Here is a 13,078-nt window from a genome sequence, read left to right on the forward strand (position 1 = left end):
GTCAGTTTTTGGATGGTTTGTGCTTTCATTGTTTTGCATGTGGACAGAATACCCTCCCAGAGCTGTTGCTTAGACGTGAACTGCCTCCCGCCATCATAGACACTCCTTTTGATGATGCTCCAGAGGTTCTCAATGGGGTTGAGGTCAGGGGAAGATGGTGGCCACACCATAAGTTTGTCCTCTTTTATGCCCATAGCAGCCAGAGATGCAGCTGTGTTATTTGCAGCATGAGACGGTGCATTATCATGCATGAAAATGATCTTGCTGCGGAAAGCACGGTTCTTCCTCTTGAACCATGGCAGGAAGTGCTGTTTTAGAAACTCCACATAGATTATGGAGTTCATCTTTACCCCTTCAGGGATCCTAACGGGGCCGACAATCTCTCTCCCCATGATTCCAGCCCAAAACATTACTCCACCTCCTCCTTGTTGGCGCCTTCGCCGTGTTATCATGGGGTGTCATCAACCAGCCATCCTCCACTCCATCCATCCATCTGGACCATCGAGCGTTGCACGGCACTCATCGGTGAACAAAACAGTTTGGAAGTCTTCATGTATCGTTTGGCCCACTGGAGCCGTTTCTGCTTGTGTGCAGTGGATAGAGGTGGTCGACAGGATGGCTTACGCACAGCTGCAAACCTCTGAAGGACCCTGCATCTTGTTGTTCGGGGGACGTTGGAGGCACCAGCAGCTTCAAAAACTTGTCTGCTGCTATGACAAGGCATTTTTGCAGCTGCTCTTTTAACCTGACGCAATTGCCTGTTGGAAAGAGTCCTCAATTTTTCCTTATGCGCACGCACACGTGTGTGCTGGGAATCAGCTACATACTTCTTGATTGTGCGATGATCACGATGAAGTGTCTTGGCAATGTTGATTGTAGTCATGCCTTGACCTAAATACTCCACAATTTGTTGCTTCTCAGCAGCCGACACATCCTTTTTCTTTCCCATTTTGGCAAAAAATGTAGGCTGCTTAATAATGTGGAACAGCCTTCTTAAGTAGTCTTGCCTTTATTTGGACACACCTGCCAAACTAATGTGCACAGGTATCTGCAATTGCTTTCAGTGATATAAAGAGCCCTGACACACATCACCATCAATGAGTTTAAATGACAAACAAATTCTACCCTTATCACTCCTAAACTCTTTTTGCATAATAATTTGGAACACAGTTTATACATACTGGGCAGCCAACAAGTGAGGAGAGCGTTTTCTTAGAGCAGGTGTGCACAACCTCTTCTGATCAGAGGACCACCTCGTCACATTCAACTAGTCGCAAGGTCCACCATGAAAAGTAAAGCGGTGATTACACGTGGAAAATCTATTACATATTAAGCCACGCTACTACACGGCGGCGCCATCGGCCGAGGCTGACCACCATACTCTGCAACCCACTGCACAGGATTTTTTTTTTTTTTTTTTTTTTTTTCCATGCAAACGGGAGGACGCTCCCCGCATTAAGCACAGCCTTTCATCCATTTTGCCATTACTTACTGGCCTCCACGGGAAAACGGATCACAGAGACAGGACACACATCAGTGAGTACCCCGACTTGTGGATTTCTGACAGACTGTGCGTTTGTTATACAGCAATCTAGGCTGTACATCATTTCTAGCGCGGCAACTTTTCACAATTACATATTAAGTGCCATTGTCCTGAAATACTGAGGTCCTAGAGCGCCACATGGTAAGGAACCGCAGAGATCTGAAAATTAGGCAGCGTGTCACCCCTAGACCACAGACTGTGCGCTCTGTATAGAGGAACTAGACGAGTGATCTACAGAATCAGATAGATTACGGTGGCAACCCTGGAAGAATTTTTTTTTACCATTTTTGTGGTTTTTTTTCCCTCTAACTGCCTCTTCATACACACCTGTTTATACCGTCAAGGAGCGTGGGAGCGGATGAAAGATAGCTAATAAAAGGGTCGCACAGGAGGGAATTGTTTTAACAGGTGGCCACATCATATCGTGTGAGATATTATTTATTAAAGTTAAAAGGGGTTTAGAATGTTCAGGTACAAACTTTTGAGAAGTTCTCAGAACAACTTGTAATTTTACTAATCTAGTTACAGCAATGAATAATACTCAATGTCATTGCTTTTTGTGGTTTTTCATTAGTTTTTTTTTTTGTTTAACAACTTCTTAACTTAAGTTTTTATCAAACTCTTAAGCAAAGAAAGAAAAATTGGAGACTGTTGTGCATCGGCTTCAGATCGCCTCCAATACACACCTGGCCTACAAACTTAATGCAACTTTGATAATCTTATGTTCACTTTTTCACCTAATAAGTTTTAGTACAAAAAGTTGTGTAACTTTGGCTTTCATTAGATTCAAGATTATAAATATAGATCTTGTGCAAAAAAAAATAAAAAAAGCACTGCACACCAGGGTAATATGCACACTTTTTTTTTTTTTTTTTATCCTTTGAGCATTTGAAAAAAGGATACCTTCATCATCCCAACAAGTTTGCTTCACACTTCCAATGCCTTCTGCTAATACTGTTTGGTCTGTTGGCAAGTCGTCTTCTGGCACGCTGCCCTCGCCATCTGCCGCATCTGTAACACTTTCCTCTTCCACTATGTGCAATTTGTCTTCATCATCGGAATCGGAATTTGCGTCTAACACATTGTTGTAATTGGTAACTGTGGCAGAAAAGAAAGAAAGATTTTTTTTTTTTTTTTTTTACGTCAATGTGTTATACAACAACGACGTGCTAAAGTCATAACAACAAGCATTTACAATGCGATCATGTGGCACATTAGCGAAAGCATCAAAAACAATTGGCCATATTATCCCTGGACCACACGGGGGATTCTGAACATGGATTGTACATTACGAAAAAAAAAAAAAAAAAATGCATAAAAACATTTTAGGGTATGTACCCAAAAAAAGGAAACAAAATATTTTTTTTTAAAAAAATATATAAATAAAAAAAAAAAAAACAAAAAAAACAAAAAACAAATTCATTACCACGCTATGGAAACAAAAAATCTCTAGCAGTAATTGACCCGAGGTGCTGCTGATTTTTTTTGTGGGGGTATTTTTTTTTTTAAAATGTATTTTCAAAAGCAGGAAAAATACGTGATTCAAACTTGTGTTATATTTTTTACAATATTGTTAAAAAAATTAAATACATTTTTAAGTCTTCATAGGGACACGTGATCGTCTGATCGCTAGTTCCATGGACTCCCAACACCATCGTATTGTAGTATATAGCTACAGTCATGGTTTTCGATGAAGCCCAGCTTGCACCCAACATGCCAGCCTTAGGCAGGCACCCGGCTGCCTTGACTCTCCTGCAATCTCCTCACTGGAGGAGCGAGTGGCTTCATGGGTGCTCCAAACGGCACGCATCTTAAATCATGCTGTCAGACAGCCAGCAGCATCAGCGGTGATGAGAGCAAGCTCCGGTTGCTGCTGTTGTAGGAAGATGCCGACTGTGTAATACAGCCGCCATCTGCCGGTATGGTGCACTCACACTCCATATATGGTCAACAGATGTTAGGAAGGGGTTGAGCTGTGAATTTTAAGTGCCAATTTCATCTGATACAATGTAAGAGGTAAAATCCGAGAGAACATAAAACAACAAAAAGGTAATTAATTGGAAAATTTTTTAAAATGTTTCCACTCAATTTTGCTGCTGAATTTCTGCTGCAATGTGTCAGTTCTGCAAGAACATAAACCAAATTTGGGGGGGAAAAATCAGGGGCCAACAAGAGTTGCAAATTACAATAAAACAGAACATACTACTGTATGCGAAAACCTCTCTGTCTTCTCTTCTGCCGTGTCAATTGATTATAGATTTCCTGATCAGCCCAACACCAGAGTCATAGAAAGCTGCTGGGACATACAGTTTGGATTGGAAAATAATTTCTCCCCAAAAAATAATTGTTTTACCCTCGATTACAAGTTTGGATGTTTTTTTCTCAAATGCCAAGATTATATTAACTGCAAACAAGAAAATAAATTAAAAAATAAATAAATAAAAAAGTTAAAAAGACAGTTGTTTATTTGTCAATGAAATCTACTGTTAGCCTGAAATGTGTAATGGGAACAGCTTTTATTGGGATAAAACAAGAAATTACAGAAAAATCATAACTAGATCAGATGCAATTAACGCATGTACTGGATGGGGATGCACTTATCTGTGCAGATATGTAGAGAGAAGGGTCTTTCCTGCATTTTTTTTTTTTTGGTACCATAATAAAACAAGTAGAACTCACTGCAATGCAATACATAATCAAGGAAGAGTCATAAATATACAGTCTTTAACCACTTCAATTTCGCAAATCTGTAAAAATGCTCAAATTGTTAAAAAAAAAATAAAGAAAAAAAAAAAAAAAACACAACAACAACAACAACAACAACAACAACAACAACAACACACTGACAGCAATTTTCCACCCCCCAATTCCAAAGCAGTCTTCATTAAAGCCATAGTCCCAAGTTACCACTGTCCACTCGCCCGATGGTGCAAACAGTAGTTTTATATCACGTAATACCATGTTTCTCCTGTAGTGGCCACTGTAGCTAAATGTACAACCTCACATCAACCCGATCAGAAGAGTTTTGGGTGGACATGAAAATGTGGCTGGTATTTATTTCGGAGGAGCAGAGTTCGCAGTTGCACCCAGGCCATGGAGTGAAGTCCTAAAACATCCTAGTTGTAATTCTAAAGCAATCCATTATTATAACTAAATGGCAGGAGAAGAGGGCCAAATTATTTTTTGGGGACCAGAAGCTTAGTTACACCTTGGCCTACAAATCATAATGTATAAAAGCTTTAAAAAGTAACAAGATCCACCAATGGCCATTAATAGTGGCCTTCTACCACTTATCTGAAAAATGACCTCTGCACTTACCACAGAGCATGGCCACAATAAGTTAAAGGGGTTGTCCAGGCTTGGGACTCCATCCTGCTGACACACCAAGTGACTGCAGATTTGTGAACACTCACAGCGCATAGAGTGGACGGTGTCAGCATTCTCCGATGCCGGTAGCGGGAGGTCATATGGCCTTAAGTACATGATATGCATACTCCCTGCCACATTCAGACTAGACGTGTCCGGCCTCGTTCAATTCACATGTATTGAGGGAGGCCAAAAATATTAAAAAAAAACAAAACAGAATATATGTTTCAGTGATTGGTTTTAAACGAGTGAAAAAAATATGGGTAACACTTTAAATTTAAAAGGGAGAATGTAATCAGAAAAATACCCTATTGTTTAAATCAACTTTGTATGCAAATTGTAGATTTACACATTTTTGGTAATGCTTCATTTCATTTTCTTTACCACAATCTGTATTAAATAAAAAAAAAAAAAAAATAAAAAATAAAAAAAAAAAATAGAATACTTGCTATGTTCACACTGGCCACTAGAGTTATTTTAAACTCCTGTTCCTTCATGTACATGTAAATTTCCTGAACAGCAATAAACTGAATCTGACCCCATCTTTTGTATTGAGGCATCTAATGAGTGTGTGCAGAGGTCATTGTGATGGAAGGGAGGAGCGGGGGCGTTGCCTACTGTGAATGGCTCTCAGCTGTATAGTTGTGTTACTTGTGATTGTAATCCTGCCTGTGATAATGAGAATTCTGAAAAGTCTTCTGTAAAAAAATAAAAAGGAAGTATGAATCTAAATTAGCCCCAGTGGCTAGTGTGAAGATTGCAAGATATAATTTATAAAACAATATATTGTAATATGAAAATATATAAAAAGAAACTCAATACTGTAAACAATAAGTGGCAGGTGAGGAGGGAGGACCATTTTTTTTTTTTTTTTTTTTAAGTTTTCTTAAATACATTTAAAACACGAAAGTAATATTTAGATGATGTGTTCCTAATCACCATGTACAATGACCAGCCATAATGACTGACCGTAGTCGGGGTAGGACGTGTGATCTCTCTTTATTGCGACTTGTCTTGATATTTGGGGATAATTCTACTGCACTTTATGTAAAGTAAAACGGCCACCGCTGCTTTAAGAGTAGTTCAAGGTACCAAGCGGCTGCTGACACCGTCCTAAATGTCGGTATTATACAGCACATTACTGTATTTTACGAGAGTCCAATCCCATTTCTGCTTCCTGGAACTGAGGCTTCTTTATTGACCTCTTCACTTTCCAGCCTTCGGGCCACTTCTTTTACATCACTAGCTCTGATGCATTTTGCTGAATAAATTGTATTTTGTACGCTCCTGGTGCGCCCAATGCAAGCACAGCTACGTACGTTAATGAACCCGAACAGCACAGGAGAAGGGTGACAAATAGCTGAAAAGGTTAATGCAAGTGTCAACCTAGAGTCACATTAGCATTAAAAGAAAAAAAAGCACGAGTGTCATGCGAGTGCACTGCGTTTTTTAATCACGTGACATCGGTTTGCCATTTGCCAGTTTTTAACATCAACTTTTACATACAGAGCAATTCTGTCATTTAACCCCTTAACGACCAGATATTTTTAGTTTTGCATTGTTGTTTTTCGCTCCCCTTCTTCCCAGAGCCATAATTATTTTTTTTTTTGGTCAATATGGCCATGTGAGGGCTTGCTTTTTTTTTTTTTGTGCTTTTGAACGACACCATTGAATTTTACCATGTCGTGTACTCGAAAGCTGGAAAAAAAATTCCAAGTGCGGTGAAATTACAAAAAAAGTGCAATCCCGCAGTTTTTTTTATTTTGCTTTTTTAACTAGGTTCACCAAGTGCTAAAACTGACCTGCCATTAAGATTCTCCAGGTCATTACGAGATCATACGCATCAAAACATGTAAAAAAAAAAAAATTCCAAACTTCGGTTGAAAAAAAAAAAAAAAAAAAAAATGGCGCCATTTTCTGAGACCCGAAGTGTCTCCATTTTTCGTGATCTTGGATTGGGTAAAGGCGTATTTTTTGCGCCCCGAGCTGACGTTATTTTGGTGCAGATACGATCTTTTGATCGCCCGTTATTGCATTTTAATACAATGTGGCGACGACAAAAAAACCACAAACATAATTCTGGCATTTATTTTTCTTCTCGCTACGCCGTTAAGCGATCAGGTTAAACTTTTTATTGAAAGCTCGGGCGATTCTGAAAGTGGTGATACCAAATATGTCTAGGTTTTATTTCTTTCTGGTTTTATTTTGGACGTGGGAAAGGGGGTGATTTGAACTTCAATTTAAATACTTTTTTTTTTTTTTTTTTACTTTTTGCATGCTTTGGATCACCGACAGCTGATACAGCGCAGGCGCGGCTGTCGTCATTTTCAAATGGGTATATAATTTATCTATATCTGTCTGTATTTTTTTTTTTTTAGGAACTTCAGGATTGCAGCAAACAAATGTGTATAGAATTCATTACGTATATGATCAGGCTGCAGCGCTTGCACCTGCCTGCAGAAGGTTTTTTTTCCCCCCCAAAGATATATATAAATATTATGTAAATTAGGGGGCAGAGCACTGAGGATCAGTGACCTGTCAGCAGTCTTCATTATGAATAGCTAATCAGAGAACCACATGAAGACCCCTACAGGCCGCCCTGGAGCACAAGCATATCATTAACTGAAAATAAAGATTAAACAACCACGAATAACCATTGACCCCTTACCAGTCTATTAATATCAGCCCCCAGCAGTCTGCTTAGCCTTTTTTTTTTGGTCCTGCCTTTTAAATAAACAGTAAAGGCTACGCAGGCAACCGTAGTCTGATATTAATAGTCTAGGAAGCTCCATGGCATGGAAGATGGCCCCTTGTCAGAATGATAACACCAGCTCTCAGCTTTCCCTCAGCTGGTTATTAAAAATAAGGGGGACCCCACGCCATTTTTGTCATATTTATTAGCAAAATACATGTACAGAAAGCCAGATATGCATTGCACCAATTATATATCTCACTGACATCTTTCCATCTATTCGGGATGTGAATTTCCTGCACTTGGATGATGAATTGCCAGGTTTCTCTTGAGATGGTTGCGTTAAACAAAAAAAAAAAACAAAAAAAAACAAAACACATGGTCCATGTGATGCGGGATTTCCCCCCCCCCCCCCCCTCAAACCCACTGACTATGCATTGGCGAGTCTCATCCAATATATGCAGCCAATCACAGCATGCTGGAAATTTTTCCTCAGTCAGATTTCAGCTGGGGAAAAACTTGCAGATGAGCGATAACTCATTGAATAACACTGGTGCGAGTGCAATGCATTTTTGTGATTTAATTCCGGAGTTGTTGTTTTTTTAATTTTCAACACGGTGGCCGCGTCCCTTTGGTAAAGATCAGAAAAATGAACACTATATCTGAAAAACGGAATACTCAGGGGAACAACGAGAATAAGAAAAGCAAAAAACTGGAGACATGATCTCTTGTAAAGTTTAATATTAGCCACATGCTAACTTTGCGTTTTATTGGCACGTGGGTGCAAATCTTCACAGTTGGAAGGATAATCTTCGGCGTGTCTCGGCCTATCAACTTCCTAAGCCCACAGCAAATGTGATATTGGAATGAGAGGCGCCACCGTCAGGCCGGCACTAAAAGTTCATCTATTGCACTGCCCATGAACCTCCAACCCAAAAGCTGAACGCTTGCATGCTCGTGATGGAAGAATCAGATGTCAGTCTGGAGATTATAAACAAGCCGTCGGAGATGAGGCACCCAGTTATTTTTGGAGTAGTCTTGCAAGCAAGATGACGACATCAAAACGATGTTTTACTACTACATTGTGACAGCGCACTTCACCATATACTGGTAGAAGCACATGTCAGGGATAAATTAAGGCACTAACCGCAAGGCTAAGGTCCCAATGGGCAGCAATCTGCTGGAAAAACTTGCAAAATCTTAACCGGGGTGTAAAGTTACGTTTCTCCTTGTGGAGAGTGCCAAGCCAAGCCTGGCACGTCAGGAGTGAGGAGACTTATAGGCCATGCATGCTCCTCTGGTAAATTAAATATGCAAATTGTGTTTTCAGAGAGGAAGAGGACTAGGACTTTAGCGACATCTATAGAGTTCTGGTCCTCTTCCAACCAAAAGTTTAGAGATTGTACAAAGGAAGTGCAGATACAAGCAAAGAGACACCTATTAGTCTCTTCATAACCAGCACTGCAGTGTTAGGTAACTGGATATGAGCAAGAAACTGACATTACCAGACAAGACTCAAGAGATAAAAGGTGCTGCTCCTATCACACTCATGCTAAGGCGGCCAGATACTTGAGATAACGAGTAGCCAAATTTTTGTTGAGCAGACTGCTCTCTTGGCTCCCCCCATATTTACGAGCGCCCAGTTCGGCCAAGCGTTCATATATTTTCAGTGAGGAGAGGGAAAAAAAAATAAATAAATAAAAAAATAAAAAATAAAAAAACCCCACACCAACAGCCCAATTCTTCTCTCCTTGAATATCTGTTGGGGAGTATTGGGAGGCGACACACATCAGATGGCCAGACGGTTCCAACGAAAATCAGATAGCTTGGCGGATTTTCATTCAGTGTGCATGTGGGCCTCGAGGTATGCCAACAGAAGCCAAAAAGGCCCTTTTCTGGGAGAAAGGGGCTTATGGCTGCATTTGCCTAACATACTGTAAATTTGCAAAACACAGTGTGAACACTGCCTTATTTGGACTACAGCGATTGCTGCAGTTGAAGTGGAGTCATAGATCATAGTGACTCAATAACATGGATGTAAGATACCGGTGCTCCTCCACCATTCTGACGGTGGGATGGAGATAAGCAGCTGCCATTTACCTTTGTTGCTCATCAGAAGAACCTCAATAAAACTAGATAGATTAAAATCCAACTCCATGGGAAATTAGGAATATCCTGTATCAATGGAAAAAGCTGGTAATCTTGTTAATAACCAAGAAAAACCATGACAAAGGCGACCAAGAAAACTACTACCGGTATTGACCTAAATAGGAAGGACCTCAATCTACAACTAAAGGGTTATTCCCATCTTCATAGATGAATATTGTTGGATAGTCCTAGTAAAAACAAAACCTTTTTTGCATTTTACAGCGTTTGATAGAACACTTTACTTTTGTTTACATCTCGCTGCCTAGGAGACAGACCACCGCAGCGGTCCAGCTTGTAAGCACTGCACAAACTGGCTGGCAGGAGATAACTGCGCGCGACAGCCATCCCACCAGCTTCAAAACACTGCTTATAAGCTCAATAGAAACATTTTTTTAAAAAAAAGCTTGTAAGCACAGCACATATTCTGCTGTCCAGCAGCGGTGGTCACCCTACAAACACCCCCAAAAAAAAGTTGACTCAAGAACGGATGAAGATTTTAATAAGCAGTAAATTGCAAAATTGCTTGTAGTCACAAGGACTATCCAACAGGACCCATTTTTGAATTTTGGGGATAACGCGTCAAAGCCTTGGAAAAAAATAAATAAAGCCGTGACGTATTCCCACAGCCATGAAGCGATGGATCATTACACAGTTCAGAGCTGCAAAAACATATTTTCTTAAAGAAATAATAGTGCCAATGGAAAAATAGACACGTGAACCGCCGGAGGGACGCTAAAGCCAATTATTTCACTTCTCTCGTCTCTACTAGAGCCAGCTAAATGAATCATTTAGTCCTTAGAAGTATAAAATTCCAATGCTTTATAGTTTACACATTAAAGAAAAAAAAAAAGGATTGAAACCGTTCACCGCAGTGAAGAGCGAGATGCCGAGATCTATTCTCGTGATCCGCGCATAGTATATACATGCTTGCACTTCACACCATTAGGTTTTCACCTCCTGACTATATTAGCTGTGATGTAGGCGGAACGCTGGAAAAAGCATCCATGCAGCAAAGTGCAGAACAGAGGATAATGGTCCTGGTGCAAGCAGATTAATCTGATTGGGACGGCTAATTAAAAGTCTTTACAGCAAGATGGGAAACTTGTGAGCAAAATTTCCTAATCTCTCCAGAATTAGTATTAACTACTGGTGCCCTAAAGAAAATTCTATAGAATTAATGAGACCTGACTGGTGACATTATTAAATATTCTTAATTATTGAACAGTAAATATAAAGTTGGGATTGTAAGATTCGAGGTGACCTAGGACGATCGGCTGAACATAAAAACGTCACCTTATTAGTTGACCAAAACTGGCCAATCGATCATCTGTTGTACATGGGGGAGTCCCAACTTTCCGCTGATAAACGTCAGAGAAGAGAAGAATTAGGTAATTGGAACGTCAACACTATCATTTTCAGTGCGATTAGTGCCCCCTCCCTAAAACGAGGCATCATCAGTGATGCTCATGTCAGGACTGGGCTAGTTTTAGGGGCAGGGCTGGTCCCTGCATGAAGTGCACAATGACAGCGCGCTCTCTGTTGCTGGCTCAGATCAGCAGTAAAAAGCTGGCAACACAACGTGTTATCAGAATACCCGACATGCAGAGACCAATGACATGGAGCTGGTCTCTGCACACTGGGTATTCTGAAAACACACTGTTGCCAGTTCGTTACTGGTGATTTGACCCAGCAACATCGAGCTGGGACTAGCCCAGCCTGTGAAAGGAACGTCACTGATGAGGTCTCGTTTTAAAAGGAGGGGGCAGTCCTGCCCTCTGATGATGCTTTGCTTGAGTATGCCAGCATGTGCTGTGACTCAAATGAATCAGCATCAAAGAGAAAGTGAAAAAAAAAAAAAAAGAAAAAAAAAAAAAAGCAGTTAGTATAGTTAAGGAAGGGTAGGGAATTTTTAATTCAAATATATTAGAAAATATAGTTGATATATGGCATTAAATAGGGATTTAGGAGGAAACCTACTTTGGAATTTGATTTGGACCACCCTTTTAAAAAAGGAATAAAGGAATAGGGGATAACTTCCTAACTGCTGGGAACCCCACAGATCACGGAGAGCCCAGTATGAATGGAGTGGTGGTTGATCATACACAAAGCTCCTCCATTCATTCTTAATCGGACCGCTGTAAATACATTGAGCACGGCTTGTCTTCGGCACTCCCATTAAAATGAATGCAACAACGGTGCGCAAGATCCACCAGCGCTCCATCCACACTGGGCTCAACATAGCCCAGGCTCTAGGGATTGGTGGGGAAGTTATTCCCTATCCATCGGATAGAGGATAACTTCCAAACTTGAATACCCTTTAAGTATTTCATATAATATTTCACTATATTACCTAGTCATATTTTGTTTTGCCCCTCCCCCCAGATGGGGTATGCGAGTTTTATTTTTTTTCTCATTGAAGCCATAGCACATTATGTCTATTATGTTTTTATTGTCAATTTTTACTATGGACTCAAAAGTGAAAGCTAGACAGGTAAAATAATTTTTTTTTGCATATGCTAGGAAAAACTCCCAACATAGATGTTGAATGAATATTGGCATCAGCCACCCTTATGCTACAATAGCTGTTGACTTATCTGTTGCTACTGAAAAGTTCATTAAAAAATTTTTCCACCGGGGTTTAAGACAGAATAGGTCATTAATACAAAAAATGGTGGAAGTTTGACACCCGCCATCCTCACCAATCAGCAGCTTTCTGCTCTGGCAGTAAATGGAGCCCAACAGCACAGCGCCGTTCATTGTGTAGTGGACATTTCTGGGTACTGCAGTACACCTCCCATCATAGTGAATATACAGTCATGGCCAAAAGTTTTGAGAATGACACAAATATTATATTTTCACATGATCTGCTGCCCTCTGGATTTTATGTGTGTTTGTCAGATGTTTTTATCACATACAGAAATATAATTGCAATCATATTAGGAGTAGCAAAAGGTTATATTGACAGTTTGAATGAGTTAATGCAGCAAGTCAATATTTGCAGTGTTGACCCTTCTTCAGGACCTCAGCAATTCTCCCTGGCATGCTCTCAATCAACTTCTGGATCAAATCCTGACTGATAGCAGTCAATTCTTGCAAAATCAATGCTTTTATTTTGTCTGAATTTGAAGGTTTTTGTTTGTCCACTCGTCTCTTGATGATTGACAATAAGTTCTCAATGGGATTAAGATCTGGGGAGTTTCCAGGCCATGGTCCCAAAATCTATATGTTTTGTTCCCTGAGCCATTTAGTTATCACCTTTGCTTTATGGCAAGGTGCTCCATCATGTTGAAAAAGGCATTGTTGATTGCCAAACTGCTCTTGGACGGTTG

The 13,078-nt window shown here is 40.1% G+C and overlaps 1 protein-coding gene across 3 annotated transcripts in view; it reads right to left on the reverse strand.

Annotated features, from left to right (window-relative positions):
• ZEB1 (zinc finger E-box binding homeobox 1) overlaps nt 1-13,078 on the reverse strand; it is a 146,869-nt gene that overhangs the window by 63,935 nt on the left and 69,856 nt on the right. For all 3 annotated transcript variants that reach the window (XM_073581697.1, XM_073581696.1, XM_073581698.1), the window contains exon 2: nt 2,447-2,641. In XM_073581697.1, the coding sequence (XP_073437798.1) occupies nt 2,447-2,641 (195 nt within the window). The remainder of the gene's footprint in view (nt 1-2,446; nt 2,642-13,078) is intronic.

Source organism: Dendrobates tinctorius, unplaced genomic scaffold (genome assembly GCF_039654945.1).
Source record: "Dendrobates tinctorius isolate UK_male_01 unplaced genomic scaffold, ASM3965494v1 ptg000070l, whole genome shotgun sequence".
Taxonomy (NCBI): domain Eukaryota; kingdom Metazoa; phylum Chordata; class Amphibia; order Anura; family Dendrobatidae; genus Dendrobates; species Dendrobates tinctorius.